Source organism: Halichoerus grypus, chromosome 1 (assembly GCF_964656455.1).
Source record: "Halichoerus grypus chromosome 1, mHalGry1.hap1.1, whole genome shotgun sequence".
Taxonomy (NCBI): domain Eukaryota; kingdom Metazoa; phylum Chordata; class Mammalia; order Carnivora; family Phocidae; genus Halichoerus; species Halichoerus grypus.
In genome coordinates, this window is record NC_135712.1 from 154,954,430 (window position 1) to 154,974,486 (window position 20,057).

Sequence of the window (20,057 nt, forward strand, 5' to 3'; positions counted from 1 at the left end):
CATGGTACCATTCTTTCACCGTTTCTGTACCGTTTGTATTTTCAAAATAAAACGTTTGAGGCAAAATTGTCAGGGCTTTCTACAGACAGATGCTTTCTGGCTTCAGGCTGCTGCGTATGCGCCTCGCGTAACTACTGCCAAGTCAGGGGATGTACCCTTCCCTGAAGCTCAGGGCCACAGTACACCTGCACCCTCCTAAACACTTTTGCTCCCATCCCTGGTCCGCGGCGATATTGGACACCCATCGAGAAGACAGCACCTCCGAGGTTCCTAGAGAGGCCGGCCTGGCGACTTGGGAAGCCGGAAGTCCGTCTCGAGGCACTTCCTGTCCGCTCATTGTTCTCGCGCCGGCAGGCGCAGGACGTCGGATGCTGCCGGCATTTCGCTGTAGAGCCCGCGACCTCCGGCCGGCGTCTTCTATGAACACGGTCAGTGGGGTTGGCCGTGGTGGGCACGGACGTTGCGGGCGCGGGAGGGGCTATCCCAGGGGCGGACTGCCGCGACCTCCCGTCGGAGGTCCAGGCTTGTCTGTCCCTAGGGCGGCTCCGCGTCCCACCACTTCAGAAACACGGCTGCCGCCTACCGGGGGTCTGGCCTGGGGGACCTTGGAGACGGACAACACCAGGGGCCAGGCTCACCCCGGGAACAGGGCTGTTTGGGGTATGAAGGGGGAGGAGGTGGGTTGCCACATTTGGAAATAGGGACAGGACACTGAAAGGGAAGCCCTTGATAGGGAACTCGGTGCTGTCTGGGGTGGAGGCGATGTGAGTTTTGTCAGCAGTCCGGTAAGAAGGCTCGAAGTAGGCAGTCTTGCCTGTACACAGGTGAGATGAGTGTTAAGGGCCTTCGTACGTGGTAGAATTCAGCCAATCATGGAAAGAATAATCCTCCAGGATTGAGAATTGTTGCAGGAGTGAAAGTGCTATTGTTATTTAAGAAATTCAGTGTGTACAGTAAATTCACAGTAAGTTGACATAGGAGAAAGCATGTGATTACTTCAATAATAGTAAAAGGGGACTTAATAAAATTTAGCACTGTTTCCCCCAATAAAACATCTGAAGGGGAATAGAAAAATCTTAATTTCTTCATAATAAACTAAACTAGTAAGATCGTTTTACTCACAAATTAAACAACAAAAACAACAACAAAGATCCGCTGGCTTGGCTATGATAAAAAGGGTGTTGTTAAGTTGGTGGTGGTGTGATTTGGTGTGATCCTTTTAGAAAGCAGTTTGGCACTGTATATCAACCATGAAATCCTTAAACCAGTAATCCCTCTATTCTGAAGGAATAATTCAGCAGAAGAAAAAACTATTTGCACAGAAAAAATTTTGACATTGTTAAGAATATGAACTGGAAACAAAACTTTTACTAAAGCAATGGCTCATAGATAGGGTTGGTTAAGTTATAATATAGTTACAATTTAGAATACTATGCCAGAATGAGGTAGCTCTGTATGTACTTATGTTGAAAGATTTATCTAAGACTATGGAATAGTGTGAGAAATACAGAAATTGAGTTTAAATGCTGAAAAATGCACGAGTGTAATCTAATCTCTTTTGGGAAAATAAGCAATATATGTAAAGGTGTACATTATCTGTATGGAAATGCAGAGAAAACACTGATGACGGATAATTACTGTGTGTGTGTGTGTGTAGGACATATATTTACTTATACGTATTTCTGTGTTGATCCTTTTTGGATGAGAATGACAGATTAGGAGAATTAATACTATAGGTTTTTGTATGTATAGCTACTAAAAATGATAAGCATGAAGAATGGCAACATAAAACACCTTTTTTTTTATCTTAAGACTAATACAAGGCATTTGGAAGAAATGGAAAAAATAAACAAACAAAAAGAAGCTCAAAACTACCTGTAAATAAATACATCACCTAGAGATGACCACCCCTAAATGCTGTCTAGACTCTCAGTCTTTTTCTTGAGATTCTTTACTTTATGCTATTGTGTATCTCTGGCGATAAAAAAAACCTCTTTGTGTTGTAATATTCCTTCTTAAAAAAAAATGGTGATAATTGTAAAAATACATATCCCCATAGTTAAAAAACAGAAAGTTTAATAAGTCATAATTGTCAGTGTGGTTGAAGGTTTTCCCTTAAAAGAAATATCTTAGATTCGGTGCTATAGTTCTTTGGAGGTGGAGTAGGGCTGATATTTCTTAGTCATTTTCTGTATTTTTCAAGTTTTACAATAAAAATACATTAACTCTATAATCAGGAAAAAAATCAATAAACACTATATAAAGCTGTTTGTAATGTGATTATTATGGGAATAAATTACATGTTTGCAGTTGAACCCTCTCCATCCTATGAGGGAGGAGTAGAGCAGACTCTTGCTGTAGTGGCTGCTGCCTAGGCACTGGTGAAATTGGCCAGTGGGCTTAATGGCATCCAGGCAAACCTCTGCTTGATGCTAACAATGTTTTCTGGTTTTTCAGTAGACAGTCTTGGCCCTGGGAAGAAACTCAAGAAGAAGCTTTTGAAACTTAAAGATTAGATGGGGCTTGACCTCTGCTGGGCAGCCCCCAGCTGTAAGAGTTCCTGTCCTGAGCAAAGAAGATGACTGCACAACTGAGAGAGGCCATGGCCTTAGCCCCCTGGGGCTCAGTGACAGTGAAAAAGGAGGAGGAAGAGGAAGAAAACTTCCTGGGTCAGGCATCCAGCCAACAAGTGCACTCTGAGAACACCAAAGTCTGGGCTCCTGGGGAAGGTCCTCAGACAGGCCTTGATATATCAGAACAGGAGGAAAAGGTAAATAATGGTCTGGGAAGAAAGTGGGAGGAGAGACCTGAAGACCTCAAGTGGTTTCAGGGGGGACTATGTCCCTCTGCTTCCACACCTGGAGTATTATTTTCTATCTAGGGCTCTGGCCTTTAGGCCTTTGGAATGTAATAGAAACAGTCTCTTCTGATTGAGGGGATGTTTAGTGCTTTCTGTAAACCAGTGGTTCTCAAACCTTGCTACACAGAATTAATTGGGGAGCTTTTTATAAAATTGTGATGCTCATGCCATACTTGGTTCCAATTAAATGAGAATCTTGGGGTGGGACCCAGACATCTGTGTTTTTTAAAAACCCTTCAGGTGACTCCAGTCAGGATCTGATGGCTCTAACCTGTGCTTCTCAAATTTTAATATGATTTAGTATCTCAAATTTTAATCACCAGGAGGTCTTGTTAAAATGCAGATTCTGATTCAGAAGGTCTGGGTTAAGATTCTGTACTTCTCACAAGCTCCCAGGTGTTGGTGATCTATGGGTTGCACTTCGAGTAGTGAGGATATACACTGTACTGTGCTCCATAATGTTTTCAAATACTGCTCCTTACCATCACTAGACAGACGAGACTGAGGTTCCCCAAAGATCATGATCTTGCTTCTCTGATCCTTAGACCTCAGAAAACTCTAGCCTGGAAAATCTCCTCATATGCTTTTTTTGTCATGCACTCCCTGGCAAGCTAGTTTTGGATGCCAGAGTGGGCAATGAAGTGAAATCAAAGTGATAGAGAAGAAAGTTGCAGGCTTGATTGTCTATCTGAGTCATGTTGGGGGATCAGAGAAAACTCTGACTTTATTTTCCCTTTTTGTTGTTTAAAAAATTTTTTTAAAAAATCGTTTATGGTCTGCAGGAATAGGTACTTATGTTCTCATCTTGAAAACTAATCATACCACCTCCCACTAACAATCGCCTCATAAACTGACCTGTGCTTTCTTCTCTCTAGGGTCCAAACATGTTCTGGGACATGGCTGTCATCCTGAAAGCAACACAGGAGGCACCTGCTGCCTCAGCCATTGGCAGCTACTCATTACCAGGGACTCTGGCCAAGAGTGAGATACTGGAGACTCATGGGATTATGACCTCTCTAGGTAAAGTTTAACTCCCTGATTCAGAATCTGACCATTGGGGTTTCTCAAAAGTCTATTCAGAGACTGGTGGTCTGGTCTCCTAAGTTGAGAAACATAGAGTATTGAGGTATTGAAACTATCAGGGAGAGCTGGATAGAGGGATGCCAAAAGATGCATATGCATTTGTCACAGGAAATGGCTTATTTTGCACAGTCTTAAGACACCAGACAAACACAGGTGAACTCCAAATTCACCTTTTAATCACATTTACTGATTAGCAAGTTTCATATCTATTCACACATGGAGACACATCTTCTTCATGTGCTTTGTGTTTATCATTAGTTGGTGAGCCTGGAAGAGAAGCTAGCTAAGGTAAGAAGGGTCAATTTTTGTGGTGATTTTGAGGAACTGTCCTGGAAATGTTCTGTTTTTATAGATCATTGTGCAGATTCCAGAGGATTTTGAGCAGATGTGTCAACTATATTGATGTTCAAAGCTAGGTCTTCATGGATGTACAGACGGCTGGCTTATCACCTGGTTTTTTCTCTAAGCTGGGACTCAGGATATGTCTGACTAGCAATGGCAGAAGCTTACCTATGGAGGAGTGACATGTAACTGTGGGTCAAGAATATGGTAGCCATGGGTCCTGTGTTGTAGAAGTAGTCTCTGGATGACTGCCAAGTTCCTTCTGGTTCTATTCTATAGAACATTCTGGAACATTCTATAAGTCTGCCTGGTCCAGAGCTACATCTGAATATTTTGAACCACTCTGTAAGAGTTCCTGTCCTGAGCAAAGAAGATGACTGCACAACTGAGAGAGGCCATGGCCTTAGCCCCCTGGGGCTCAGTGACAGTGAAAAAGGAGGAGGAAGAGGAAGAAAACTTCCTGGGTCTGCTCTCTAACCCATTTCTCAGACTGACCGCTTTCTTAAACCAGTATTGTGGGAAATGTTAGGATTATCACCTTTCATTTTCTTGTCTGTTCTTTAATCATTCCCCCTGTCAGCAGCTTCTGTTGCCCACTTTTCTGCTCTCTATTCATTCTCTCTGGTACATTCTGTGCATTATCACTTATTTTCTGTTTCCTTGCTTTAGCAATCATTCACTGTCTTAACTCCAGCAGTGGCACCCATCCATCAGGAATGGTCACTCTTTTCCTTCTTTGCCTCACACCTTAAGAACCTTTTCCCAGCCAAAATTTACCTTTTGTGTGCTGCCAGCTGTTTGCATAGCAGCAGGTAGCAATGACATAAGCTCTAGGAATTAAGAGAAAGATGCGAGTGTAGTTGCTGCCCTGCCTTTGATAACTCTGTGACCTTGAACAAGTCCTTTCTCTCTCAACCTCCATTTCCTGTTCTGTCAACTGGGATGTATTCATTCAGTAAATACAGGATTTTGGGGGGGCCTGCTTTCTTTGTGCTGGGTAGTGTTATAGGTGAGTAAGACATAGTCTTGCCCTTTTTTTTTTTTTAGCTCCCACACAGGTGAAAGAGAATAGTTTTATCTTGATGATAAAATCATATAATATACATGAACATGTTTTGGAAATTTTGATGTGTTACTGGTGGGTAATATTTGAGAGAGTTTTATCTACAGTTTCCTATGTATTAATTACTATTGGATTTATTAAAGTTTATACATTTAAAACCAAGTTTTTAAGCATTTAAACATAACTTATTTTTATTTTACTTATACATCTAGAAAAATTTTTATAAAAATAAGAATATTTGTACTTTTTCTTTAATTCATGTTAGTTAAGGCTCAGGTTTTACAGATTAATTTTTTAAACCTTTTAAAGCATTTTGCTCCACCTACATATCAATTTCTTTATATAAAAATTTCCTCATTTTTATTCTCAAATAAAAATAGTAAAATGTATTAAGTTTCAAATTTAATATATCTAATTTTTTTTTTTTTTAAGATTTTATTTATTTGACAGAGACACAGCAAGAGAGGGAACCAAGCAGGGGGAGTGGAAGAGGGAGAAGCAGGCTTCCTGTTGAACAGGGAGCCCAGTGCAGGGCTTGATCCCAGGACCCTGGGATCATGACCTGAGCCGAAGGCAGACGCCCAACGACTGAGCCACGCAGGCGCCCATGATATATCTAATTCTGTAAAACATTTCAAACACCTAAGTAGGCAGACTTTCTAATCTTAATGTATAAAATCTTGAAAAACACACGACTTTTGTAAATCTAATAAATTTGTAATGACTTACAAATTTAGTAAATTAAATCACCTTTCATATATTATAATACAGTCACCAGCTAAGATGGCAGGCTTGTATAGCATTTCAGATCTCTTTTTTAAAAAAATGAAAGAAAAGTATTGATTTCAGAAGTTATTACTTTGCCTATCCTCTGGTTGATTACAAGTGCATTTTTAGTTTATTTCTGTACTTTACTCGAGTTACAGTAATCCTTCAAGATCCAAAAAAGGAAAAATACCATCTCAAACAAGCCAGAGGTACAGGTTCTACACTATTGGCTAATTAATAACCCAAGGGGATTTGAGCTCGAGTACACAGAATGAGCCTTCTTTCCTTTTCTTATACCCTGGGCATTGGCTAAGATCCTAGCTCTTACTTCATCCCTGTGATGAAACTGTTAAAATAACCACTACATGGAGACCCTTGTAGGCCACAGTTGTACCTGCTTCTGTAATAATTTTGACAGAAAGCATGATGCAAATAAAAAGAGTTGTTTCTGTTACTGGTTCTAGTTGGTTCAGTAATTCCCACCAGTCTTCTCTTTCATGTCTTTCTAGTGTTCTAAATCTCATGGTAAAAAGGGTAGGAGTGAAGTCAGGGGATGGAAGTGAGGTCATAGACTGAAGTATTCTTGGACTTTGTTTTTGTTGGAGAGATGCTTAGTGGGGATGGGAGCCCCCCACCCCCCCATATAAGTGATGCAGGGCTAAAGCGAAGAAGGAGGAGATGGAAAAAAGCAGGAGGGAGATTTAGAAGGGAGAAAAATTAGGTGAGATGTATGGGATAAAGAAAGTAGAGAACATAAAAGAGAACAAAGTAATGAGCAAAAGAAAAGCAGAAGAGACATGAAACCATTACAAGGGAAAAATCAGAATATTTCACACACATTGATTTTTAAAATAAAAACCAAGAGAGGAGAGATGAAGAGGCAGTAGGGGAAAGAGATAGTGGAGAAAAAAGTAATATATGGAGACAGATGGTGACTATACTTAAGGTGGTAAGCATGGAATGTATGTATGGAATTGTTGAATTAATATGTTGTACACTTGAAACTAATAAAAGATTGTACGTTAATTATACTTCAGTTAAAAAAATAAAGAGAAAAGATGTAAGGGCAGTTAAACTACAGGGAGAAAAATAGAATAGCTATGAGAAAGATAACAGAAGAGTAGTAATGAAATAACTGGAAAAAAACTAACATTTCAGAATTTGTTGTTATCACATTCAGTGCTCTGCTATGCAGCCCCTCAGGCATTGCCTTTTTCCAACATCACCCATCTTGTCTGAATGATTGTGAGGGGAGTGTCATATAACTGTTGTCTTAACCAGGCAGCCATAATGGGCTGTTTCCCTGCCCCCCATGATGCTTTGTATCCCGACATCCCTGTCTCACTCACTCATCTCCTAGGTTGGAGAGTTGCCTGGTCTGTGCTGGTTGGATGTTTTGTAGATGCTGCATTGTCCCCTCTGCAGTTGCTGCATAACCTGCAGCTCACAGCTTTCCTGCTTCAAAGCTGACACCAGTAGGAATACCTCCCCCTCTGAGAGGCTTGCCTTCCTCTGCTGTTCACCCTTGTTTCCTGTGCCTTATCTGGGTAGTGCTCCTGAGCTTGGTATAATTCAAATACTGTTGAAAGGTTCACTCTACCAACACTAGGCTGCGTGGGTGCACATTCTTGGGTCAAGGGTAGTAGGGGTGGAGAGGAGACAAACATAAAGAATTATGTTACTGACTGCAGGACCCCTTTTCTGACACCATTAGGGTTCTGAGGCAATGTAGAGCAGCCAGACACTAGTCAAGAGTTTTAAAACTTCAGGATGTTTTGGTGTTTTTGTGATATTGGCATAATGGAGCAGGCTATACAATGTCTCAGACTTAACTCAGAAAAGTCAGCTTTCCTTGACACAAAGCGAAGCTGTTTGCTCAACACAAGTGTTCAGCTGTTTACTCTGTTCACATTTTTTAGTCCCTTCTAGGGTTGCCGTCTATCACCATAACAACTCCTGTGCCCTAAGGTTCGTCTTTGCTCCTGGGCCCCAACACATGGATCCACAGCACCAGTTGTCCAGCTCAAAGTCACTGCAGACCCTCACAGAGCCACTTCCTATGCTCCAAGGCTGTTTTCAGGCATTACTATAGAGTAACTCAGTTAATCTTCTCATGGTTTTATGGGCTAGATACTGTTATTGTACCTAATTTGGAGATAAGGAAACTGAGGCACAGAGAAGTTAAGTTACTAGCCCAAAGTTATGCACCTGGTAAGTGGCAGAGCAGGTATTTGAAACCAAGCAGTCTGGCTCCACAATCCATGTTCTAAACCTCTATGCTGCATAGCCTCTCAATGTTTCAGGTACTCTCAGCTGCTCTGGTCCTTTTGGCATCCTCTGTGACCCATTCTTTCTTTTTTTTTTTTAATTTTTTTATTGTTATGTTAATCACACATTACATCATTAGTTTTAGATGTAGTGTTCCATGATTCATTGTTTGTGCATAACACCCAGTGCTCCATGCAGAACGTGCCCTCCTTAATACGCATCACCAGGCTAACCCATCCTCCCACCCCCCTCCCCTCTAGAACCCTCAGTTTGTTTTTCAGAGTCCATCGTCTCTCATGGTTCGTTTCCCCCTCAGATTTCCCCCCTTTCATTCTTCCCCTCCTGCTATCTTCTTTTTTTTTTTCTTAACATATATTGCATTATTTGTTTCAGAGGTACAGATCTGTGATTCAACAGTCTTGCACAATTCACAGCGCTCACCTCCCCAGTGTCTATCACCCAGTCACCCCATCCCTCCCACCCCACCCCCCACTCCAGCAACCCTCAGTTTGTTTCCTGAGATTAAGAATTCCTCATATCAGTGAGGTCATACAGTACATGTCTTTCTCTGATTGCCTTATTTCGCTCAGCATAACACCCTCCAGTTTCATCCACGTCGTTGCAAATGGCAAGATCTCATTCCTTTTGATGGCTGCATAGTATTCCATTGTATATATATACCACATCTTCTTTATCCATCACTGTGACCCATTCTTATCCTTTCGTTGATATCCAGCTTCCTCATACACAAAAGTCTAAGTTGTATAGATCTTCATTTCCAGGGACGGAATCCCCCTAATTAATTGGTGGGTTGTAAGCAAATCCACACTAAGTGGCTAAGGTAAGGAGGCCTGGGGAGAGATTGGTGCCCTTCATAACTGGTCTTAATTGTAAGATCATTCATCACACAACCAGGAGAGCTGTCTGGAGATGGCTTTCCTGGCATGAGGCAGTGGGTTGGATGTCTAATGGAAGTAAGTAGAAGTGCTGGAAAATCCATAAATCAGTGGATTCTGCTCTGGGTGTGGGGGGGAGAGAGGTGACACGTGAGGGGAATTCTTTCCTTTGATGAAGCCATTTTATGTACACTGAAGTCATATACTTCCTGACATTTATCACTTGATGATCCTTTTCTTTTTCTAGGCCAGAATAAGCTGACATTTGTACTTTCTGTTTGTTGTTTCAGGTGCTGAAACCAAGAAGCCACAGTTACTGGTTCCAAAAACTGAGATATGTGATGAAGCAGAAAAACCATTCATAAAATCAGGAAGAATCCAGAAAGTTAATCCTCAAGGACCTGAGTTAGGAGAAGCCTGTGAAAAAGGGAACATGTTAAAGAGGCAGACAATTAAGAGGGAAAAGAAAGATTTCAGACATGTGACAGTAAAGGACTGTCATGTACCTGAAAGCTTCAAAGTAGAGGAAGATCAGAAATGTCAGAAATCTGGGGAAAGATATAGCTTTAGTTCTAGCTCTGTTAAAAATCAGAAAAGCCAGCCTGGACAGAAACCTTTTACATGTAGTGTATGTGGGAAAGGCTTTAGTCAGAGTGCAAACCTCGTAGTGCATCAGCGAATCCACACAGGGGAGAAGCCCTTCGAATGTCATGAGTGTGGGAAAGCCTTCATTCAGAGTGCAAACCTTGTTGTACATCAGCGAATCCACACTGGACAGAAACCATATGTTTGTTCAAAATGTGGGAAAGCCTTCACTCAGAGTTCAAATCTGACCGTACATCAAAAAATCCACTCCTTAGAAAAAACCTTTAAGTGCAGTGAATGTGAGAAAGCCTTCAGTTATAGCTCACAACTTGCTCGGCACCAGAAAGTTCACATTACAGAAAAATGCTATGAATGTAATGAGTGTGGGAAAACATTTACTCGGAGCTCAAACCTCATTGTCCACCAGAGGATCCACACTGGGGAGAAGCCCTTTGCCTGTAATGATTGTGGCAAAGCCTTCACCCAGAGTGCAAATCTTATTGTACATCAACGAAGCCATACTGGTGAAAAGCCATATGAGTGTAAGGAGTGTGGAAAAGCCTTTAGTTGTTTTTCACACCTTATTGTGCACCAGAGAATTCACACTGCGGAGAAACCTTACGATTGCAGTGAGTGTGGAAAAGCCTTCAGTCAGCTGTCTTGCCTTATTGTGCATCAGAGGATTCACAGTGGAGATCTTCCTTATGTGTGTAATGAGTGTGGGAAGGCCTTCACGTGTAGCTCATACCTGCTTATTCATCAGAGAATTCATAATGGGGAAAAACCTTACACATGCAATGAATGTGGCAAGGCCTTCCGGCAGAGGTCAAGCCTCACTGTGCACCAGAGAACCCACACTGGGGAGAAGCCCTATGAGTGTGCCAAGTGTGGTGCAGCTTTCATTTCTAACTCGCACCTCATGCGACACCACAGAACCCATCTTGTTGAGTAACAAGTATTTGTTACTCCAGACATTGATCATAATCCACTACACCCTAATTGGACACGTCTTTGCTGTTACGTTCCTCTAAAAATGAGGCCCACCATATTCTTAAAAGTAACAGTTTTTGGGAGTGTATCATAGAACATAAACATTTCAGAAGCTGACTTAAAAAAAGTGAAAGCTAAGCACCTAAAGGCAAGGACTGTGTTTTTTAACTGTCATCATGTTTGAAATGGAATGTGGCTTAGAAATGGGTCATACAAGGCTAAGTGATAAAGATCCTATTTGAGAAAAGGTATTTTAACTTAATCTTGTTTTTTAAAATTCATAATTTCTTGAGCAACAGGCAGGTTATTGGTATAGGTCTGCTTGGTGGAATTCTGGAGCTTTGAATCTTGTATTCTAGTATTTTGGGTTAAGAAGTAATGACTAAGGAAACTACCTGAGGTAGCAATTCACCAACAACTCACCTGTGAACATTTATAAGCTTTCCATTCCTTAGGCAATTTGAACATTAAAAGAAAAAAAAAAAAAAAAAAACATTATCTGCTGCTCCTAAAATAGAAGTAGGCAACAGCTGTTTCTTTTAATTGTCTATACCTCATGAACCTTGGTATGGTAAAGCTCTGGGGAGATCTCGAGTATTCCATTCTGCAGTCTGTGTGGCCAAGCACTTGAGGATTGATGGCGACAAAACACTGGGGCCATACATGCTGCCAGGCAGTATTCATTTGCTAACATCAACTCTCCAAGTGACCCTAACTTCCATTGCATTCCATCGGAGTGAGATGCCTCTAACAGTCCCCTTCTCAGATAGAGGAGTCAAAGAATAAAGCTTGCTGAGAGGCATGCCCACATTATCTATGCTCATTCTGCTCAGGCCCAGCCAGGGGGCTCAGTTTGGGTGTCATTCTCACTTTTTGGCTGGTCTTTAGAAGAAATAATGGAGTCCTAATTTTAAGAGGACCAAAGAGGGAAATACAGGGAGAGGAAGGAGGCAGAGTGGGACTCCTAAGGTCTTTATTTTTTTGAGAAGCTCAAAGGTATTGGAATGTGAAAACTTAGAAAGATGAAGAAACTGGCTAAGGTAAGATAACCTTTATTACCATTGAGCCTTTATTCCTGGAAAAAATGATTTATAGAACTATGCAATAGGTAGAGCTATGTAATATTGCCTTGTATTTAATATAGAACTTAATTCTTTATTTATACACCTTCATGTATAGAATCATAATCCCCAGCACTTCTCTTAGGCTTACACATAGATCCTTACTTTAATCCTTAGAGCACTGAAAGAAGTGTTTGCCCCATTTAGTTGAGAGTGGTCAAACAACAAAGAACAGCCTACATTCAAATCCAGGACTTAAATCCAGGTTCTCTGTTCTGCCATGCTGTGTCTAACCACCCAGATCTGCAGAGAGCCTGAGAAAGGGGTATATGGGTCATTCTCAGGTGAGGAAGCTGAGGTGACAGATTTTAGGATGTGCCTTAGGCCATGTGACCAATAAGCAGCAAATCTGAGACTGGAATTTAAGTCTCCCAAGTTCTGGGTCTGTCTCTTCACCCCACTTAGTAAGCAAGAGCATATCATAAATGCCCTACCTGGTGATAAGCTATCTGATGCAACTCATGTAGAAGTCCCACCATTGGGACTCTTATTGGCTCATTTGTTTTGTATTTTACAGAGCACTTTCATGTACAGAAGGCATAAACAAAGCTTATTTCCTCTTTCTCCTCCCCTTGAACCATAGTCTTTCATCCAAGCATGTGCACCACCTTTTCCCAGTTTGCAGTCTAAATCATACACAATTCTAAGAAATTAATAGGATTCAAAAGTGAGAATCAAAAATGCTCATGTACTCACTGACCTTGAAAGTAACTGTTCCTGTCCCCCAGCTGGGAGTGGAGAGACCCAAAGATAACACCTGTGTCTGCTGAGGAACAAGCTTAGGTTTTTCCCCCTGCAGGATCAGGAAGCCCAGAAGAGAGGGAGAGCAGGTCTGAAGATTGGGGATAAATCTGTGACCTGGACCTGTCCAGAGACCAAAAGTGTACTTTCCTGAATGGTACCAGCTGGGTTAGGATTCTTATGGCAGTTAAATTGTTTTAGCTTCACATTGTATGTTCTTCCTCCTATTTGAATGCTTGTCATGGATGATTGTGATTTCCTGGCTAAAGATTGCTGTTCATGGGCAGTTCAGAAAAGGCTACGTAGGTGATTGTGATGCAAAGCTGGATTTGGGAATCACTGACCCAACCTTGCAGTGAAACAGTGGTATTCACTTGGCTGCATGTTAGAATCACCTTGTGTACTTAAAAAATTTTTTCATTCCCAGGGCCAAGTATTTTTTTTTCAATTCTGGAGGGGAACCCAATGTGTAACCAAGGTAATGGCCAATGCAGTCAAGTAAAGTCTGCAGACCACAAATGCATCTGATCAAAGGTGGAGTGGGGAAGCCCTAGTATAAGGATGTGGATGTGCAGAGTGCTCTGTGGTTTCAGCAAAACAGAATGCTAACAACATTGGCTGCACTGGATGTCCTGTACCTTGGCTGTAAGGATTGTGTTCCCTAACTTTATTTGTATTTTAAATGAATATACCAAATACTTTATATATATGAGCAAACCAAGTTTTATGCATTTATGTTCCTCATCCAACAAAATGACTTTTTACATTTGTACTTTATTTCATCTCCAGGTCTTGGTTTCCACAAACCTGCACACAGGTTCAGGACCTTCAATCCTGCACAAATCTTGTGAGCCTAGTGGATTACCAGACAGACCAGATCCTTACCCAACTAACAACTCTTACTTCCAGTTCATTTCCAGCCCTCAAAATAGATTACCTGCCCTCCTTTTTCTGTATGGTTTCGGGTAGATGAGAAGTGATTACTACTAGTTGTCACCGTTGGCTTAGGTTTTCCTTTTCCTAGAGGTCAACTCCTTTCTCCCTTGGCTGTTATTTCTAGAAGTGGATGGGAACTCAAGCCCTGTTTCTTAAGTTGCCAAGAGCTATCAGAGTTTTAGTTATAAAAGAGCCAGGCCAATTGATGGGTATTAAGAGTAGAGCCAGGAAGTCTCAAGTGAGTACAACAGTTGTGTATTAAGGGGAGCACAGTGATGTGAAAGTGATAATAAAATCTTGTACTTTGAGGGGCATAGGAGAGACTCATCATTCACATACACACACACACACCTCAATTGCCCATGGATTCCTCCAAGCTCAGGAAGAGGTCCTTGGGCAAAGCTAATCTTAACTCTGTGTTCTGGGTCCCTTCCCTCCCTTGCCTAGGCAGTTGTCCTTTCACATCTGTCACTTTGCTCCTCCATCCAGTGTGCTCAATCTTCCTGGGCTCACAGCCCCGTTGAGGATCTAATGGAAGTTGCAGATCCTCTTCCAAAGAAATGCGGATAGCACATTCAGTTTTTTGCTCATTTGTGGGAGCATATAGGCTCCCTGAGACCAGTTCTTGAATCCTCTAGGGCCTAAAGTCACACTTGGGGATGCACTACATAATTGCCGGTGGCATTTTTAAAAAATGAGGTCAGAAGTTATGGATGTTGCCCAAACACAACCTTCTAAATCTTGCTTTTCCTGGATTCCCTCCTTAAGCAAATGACAGCATTATCCAGCACCCAAACTGGAAACTCAGGAGGTATTTCTGGCTTTCTGTGTATCATTCTTTTGCTACAACAGTACTTTTCACTCTCTTTGTGGCAAACATGGTGCTAGTTCCTGGAGTGCAAAGGCAAACAAGGCCTACCAAATCCTTCTGATGTTTCATAGGAAACCTGTCCATACCCTTTAACATGATTTACTAAGTCTTCATAGTCTCTTTCCAACCTAATCTCTCCACTTTGCATGTACTTTTTACTGTAGCCTGGAGGTATATACTTGCTTTTCTCTGTGCCTTTGCTCACACTCTCCCCGGTGCTTATTATCATCACTTCTTATCCATCTCCTGTCTACTTTGCCTAGCTTTAGATTTCTTTTAAGGTTTGATTCCAGTCTCATCTTTGGGAGCCCTCTGATTGCCCTTTAGCAAGTATATATTTAGAAGTATGGAAGAGCATATAGTATGTTTCCACTTTATGCTTTAAAGTGAAAAAATGGATTCATAATTGTGTATATAGTACAGTTCTCATATAATGTTTCATATACTATGTACTGTTAAAAAGTAATTGATAAATTGCCTGAAGGAAATATAAGAAAATGTTTTAAGTGGTTAAGTGACATATTCACAGCCATACAAATGGTAAATTGCAGAACTTAGGCTCAAACCCGGTCCTATAGATTATAGAATTATGGGTGATTAAAAGTCATTTTTTTTCTTTTGAAGTAATTTCCACATTTTTATAAGGAACAAAAATTTTATAATCAGGAAAAAATAAATTATATTTACATACTTAGTTTTATTGTATTAACTATAAACACTATTTTAATTCTGTATTTTAAAATGTGGGATATACCCTGCCATTTCTTTCTCCTTTCCTATCCACCTCTCTGCCTCTGACAATGTCAAGTCTGAATCTTGAACTCTATTCTGTAACCATAGTTAGTCTTTTATTATGCTTTATTGATTTGTTCTAAAAATTGAAAATAAACAGCATGAATGTTATTATGACCATGTAAGTATTGCAGATCTAAGTAGCTTACTATGATTACACACACACACACATACTCACTCACTCACTGAATTTTGTTTTTACTGGAGTTTTTAGTTGCCTTTCTTTTCCCCTTGTACGGGTTGCCTTTAGCACACTCTGAGTGATTTTCAGATTCTCCATCCAATTAGATAACTCTGTTGAGTCCCCTTTTTTCTCTTCAAGAGATCTCTAGCTTCCTGCACTGGTCTGTCCTTGATGTTTTTCTGCCCACTGTTTTGTTGCTATACAGGATTTCGTTGTGTCCTGAATTGTACATGTTGCTCTTTTTTCATTAACTCCTTAATTTCACTGCAGCACATCTTCAAGGCACTTGCCAAGAAAGAGTATATGGAAGACAAAATTATTGAGGGCTTATATATTAAAAAATATCTTTCTCTGTCCTCAAGCTTGATTGGTACTTTGACTGGCTTTGAAATTCTACATTGAAAAATTTCCCCAGAATTTGTAGATGCCTGGTTCCAATCTGATTCTTTTTTTTTTTTTTTTTTTTTAAGGTTTTATATATTTGTCAGAGAGAGAGCACAATGGGGAGCAGCAGGCAGAGGGAGAAGCAGGCTGAGCAAGGAGCCCGATGTGGGACTTGATCCCAGGACACTGGGATCATGACCTGAGCTGAAGGCAGCCACTTAACCAACTGAGCTACCCAGGCATCCCTCCAGTCTGATTCTTATTTCTTTGACAGTCAATAAATACCACTTGCATTACTGTAATCTGTTCCATACCCCCATGCCTGGAAGCTTTTAAAGTCTCCTTGGTGCAATTGATTCCCCAGTGTACTCAGTGGAATTTTTCAATCTAGTGACTCAGGTTACTTTTATTCTTGGAAATTTTCTTGTGTTATGTGATAATTCCCCCTTTCCATATATTTTTTTTTTCTGTTTTTACCTTTTTTGGAATTCCTGTCAATCAAATATTGAACCTTGTGGATTGATCCTCAACTACTTTCTGTGTTATTACCATGTCCTTGTTTTGTGCTATTTTCAGGGAGAATACCTTCGTTATTTTTCAATCTGTCTAGTGAATTTCTTATTTTGGCAATAATTAATTTCTAAAAAGCCTTTTTTCCCTGTTTGTTCTTTTTTTGTAGTATACTATTCTAATTTTAGAGATACCTTTTCTTAAAGGTTTCTCTTGTCACCTGATAACTCACCCCTTCATGCCCTTGCCCCTGAGTTCTTTTTTCTCTTTGTTTACTCTCATTGGAGACTTTCCTCAAATATGTTGTGATTCTTACTGACATATACAAATAAATCTGTGTGTGTGTATCAAAAGTCCAATTGAGACCTCTGTGTGTGGGGGTGGGATTTGCTCAGTCAAGAGGCTTCCTTCTAGAGTACTTGGTAGGGAGCAAGCTCTTTCCCTGGAAACCTCTTAAGTGCCAGAATGATGAGATCTTTTGTCTGGGGCTCATATGCTTCTTTAGCAGGAAATCCTCTGATGTTTTTGTCTAGGGCTTGGATGCCATAAGTGCTTCTGTAGGAATGGGAGAGAAGAAAATCAAGTGTTATTATAGACTTTTGGTTAATGCCCTCATTTTTAGCCTCACTTTTCCCTCCCACCCTTAATGTACCTGGGGTTTCCAAGTCCCAAGTTGCTTTGGGATTTGGCAGGGTATGGTAGCTACCTCCTTCCATTGTATTGCCCTCAGCAAGTGTTCCAAGCTGTTACTCCCTCCATGCAACTTTCTCAGTTACCACTTCATCCATTTTCCATCTTACAAAGATTTGTTCCCCTTATCACATTATTATTTATACGTTTTAAGTCATTAGAATTCATTATCATGTTTTATAAAAAGGAAAACATCAGTCACGGGTTGTTTTCCTTTTTTTTTTTTTAATTAAACAGTAACACTGGCAAGTATACAAATCACTGTCAAAATATTCATTTTTAGGATAGCTAAGTCAAAGCATATCAACATTGTTTTTTTTAATGTTTTAACTTCCCCTAAAATTAGCAGCAGAATAAGGGACTGGGGAATAAAGAGACCAGTTACCAAGAACCTAATGGTGGACAGAGTTCAGTCAGGGAATATATGTAACCACACTGACTTATAGTTGTGGCTGGAGTGTGGAGGCTAGGCCTTGAGGGGAGAAAGGAATCCTGGAGACCATACAGATAGCTTTTGTCAGACTACAAGGGAGATTCTGACCCAGGCAGGGTCAGGGGGCCAGAAGAAAAGGGACAGATGCACTGAGCAGGCCTTAGGGGCATGAAAGATCAAGCAGCAAATCCCCAAGCCAGAAATCAGCCTCTACACCCTGGTGAAACATGACTTGTGACAAATGGGCCCTGGCCCAGTCCTGAGAAGCCCTGGTTTCCTTGTGCCTCTCGGGCCACCCTGTGTTCACAGTGGTCAATACTTCCGTGGTGTTGGGCAGGGGTTTGGGAGAAGGAACCTAAGTCCTAGCAGGCTAGTAGCAAGGTTGTAACCACCCCATTCATTGAGGGGTTCCTGTGTGGGAGGCTAAATGCCAAATGTTCTTTATTCCATTTAGTCCTCACCTGAGGAGGGAAGTTCTTTTATAATCCCCATTTTCAAGGGCAGTATTCACAGTCAGTATTAGAATAATTCTGAGGTCAAAGCCTGTGCCCCTTTCTCCCAAGCTACTTTCTCAATGTCCCTCCAGAGACCCTTCTCATCAAAAGTTACAAAAGGAAACAATGAGGAGTAAGTCTTCTTCCTAGCCCAGAGTACGCCAGGTTAGGAGTACCCTGGAAATAACTGTTGCAAATTTCTTGATCCTTCCAGAGAGAGTCTGTGCATTTACAGTCTTACATATCCCCCATTAAAACACACAAACAGGAGCTTAGGATATGCACTGTCTACACCTTGTTTTTTTGTTTGTTCTTTTTTTTCATTTAGTGTATCTTGGAGATGGTTCTATATTAGCCTATAAGATCTACCTCACTTTTTTTTTTTTTTTTTTCTTTGCCATGTGATAGTCAATTGTATGGATATACCATGATTCATGTAGCAGTATCCTGTTGGTGGGCATGTAGGTTCTTTTCTATCTTTTGTTTTACAAACAATGCCATGGTGAATAGCCCGACACACCATCTTGTTGTGTGTGTGACTTTGCAGGATAAGTTGATAGAGGGTAGATACATTTGGTATTTTGATAGAAATTGCAAATGCAGTTCCCAATATGTGTATGAAAATGCCCATTTCCATGAGTCTTCTATAAAACTATTGTTTTCTGGTCTGATAAGTGAAAACTTCTCTCATGTTTTATTTTGTGTTCAATTACGACTGAAACTGGATATTGTGTCAGCTGTTTACAAAGTCGTGTGTTTCTTTTTTCTGTCATTTGCTTGTTCATGTTCTTTAGCAGTTTTCTGTTGGGTTGTTGAGCCTTTTAAGAATTGGTCCTTTCTTGATTAAAATTTCACAGTGTAGATATAGAAGGTACAAACCTCAGTATCATAAAAGCCATCTATTAAAAACACACAGCAAATATCATTCTCAATGGGGAAAAACAGAGCTTTTCCTGTAAGGTCAGAAACATGGCAGGGATGTCCACTCTCACCACTACTGTTCAACACAGTACTAGAAGTCCTTGCCTCAGCAATCAGACAACAAAAAAGGAATAAAAGGCAGCTGAACCAGCAAAGAAGTCAAACACTCACTCTTTGCAGGTGATATGATACTTTATGTGGAAAACCCAAAAGATTCCACCCCAAAATTGCTGGAACTCATACAGGAATTCAGCAACATGGCAGGATATAAAATCAGTGCACAGCAATCAGTTGCATTTCTATACACCAATAATAGAAGAAAGAGAAGTTAAGGAGTCAATCGCATTTACAATTGCACCCAAAACCATAAGATACCTGGGAATAAATCTAACCAAAGAGGCAAAAGATCTGTACTCAGAAAACTATGGAATACTCATGAAAGAAATTGAGGAAGACACAAAGAAATGGAAAAACATTCCATGCTCATGAATTGGAAGAACAAATATTGTTAAAATTTCTATGCTACCTAGAGCAATCTACACATTCAGTGCAATCCCTATCAAAATACCATCAACTTTTTTCACAGAACTGGAACAAATAATCCTAAAATTTGTATGGAACCAGAAAAGACCTCGAGTAGCCAGAAGAATGTGGAAAAAGAAAAGCAAAGCTAACGGCATCACAATTCAGGACTTCAAGCTCTATTACGAAGCTGTCATCATCAAGACAGTATGGTACTGGCACAAAAACAGACACATAGATCAATGGAACAGAATACAGAACTCAGAAATGGACCCTCAACTCTATGGTCAACTAATCTTTTTTTTTTTTTTTTGTAGTTTTTAATTTTATTATGTTATGTTAGTCACCATACAATACATCATTAGTTTTTGATGTAGTGATCCACGATCCATTGTTTTCGTATAACACCCAGTGCTCCATGCAGTACGTGCCCTCCTTAATACCCATCACCGGGCTAACCAATCCCCCCTCCCCCCTCCCCTCTAAAACCCTGTTTGTTTCTCACGTCCATAGTCTCTCATGGTTCATCTCTCCCTCCAATTCCCCCCGCCCATTTTTCCCTTCCTTCTCCTAATGTCCTCCATGTTACTCCCTATGTTCCAC

General features: G+C 40.7%; 1 protein-coding gene across 5 annotated transcripts; it reads left to right on the top strand.

The window, feature by feature from the left end:
* Positions 1–303: 303 nt before the first annotated feature.
* On the top strand, positions 304–19,826 carry ZNF35 (zinc finger protein 35). Of its 5 annotated transcripts, XR_013448606.1 has the most exons (6): positions 320–428; positions 2,458–2,770; positions 3,736–3,880; positions 9,571–11,895; positions 13,507–13,564; positions 15,971–19,826. XR_013448606.1 is itself a non-coding variant. In XM_036077001.2 (4 exons), the coding sequence occupies exons 2-4, from the start codon at positions 2,579–2,581 to the stop codon at positions 10,815–10,817; spliced, it is 1,584 nt and encodes a 527-aa protein (XP_035932894.2). In that variant the 5' UTR covers positions 304–428; positions 2,461–2,578; the 3' UTR covers positions 10,818–15,427. The 5 variants fall into 5 exon arrangements, 2 of the variants coding, with proteins under 2 accessions (XP_035932894.2, XP_035932893.2); XR_013448601.1 differs by having other exon boundaries at positions 9,571–13,564; XR_004912432.2 differs by lacking the exon at positions 15,971–19,826 and having other exon boundaries at positions 13,507–15,427.
* Positions 19,827–20,057: the final 231 nt, after the last annotated feature.

Excerpts from the sequence above, each read along its gene's own strand:
- ZNF35 (XM_036077001.2), top strand. The coding sequence starts at position 2,579 with ATGACTGCACAACTGAGAGAGGCCATGGCCTTAGCCCCCTGGGGCTCA. Across the intron at positions 2,771-3,735 it reads TATCAGAACAGGAGGAAAAG|GGTCCAAACATGTTCTGGGA; the intron begins GTAAATAATGGT and ends TCTTCTCTCTAG. Across the intron at positions 3,881-9,570 it reads TGGGATTATGACCTCTCTAG|GTGCTGAAACCAAGAAGCCA; the intron begins GTAAAGTTTAAC and ends TTGTTGTTTCAG.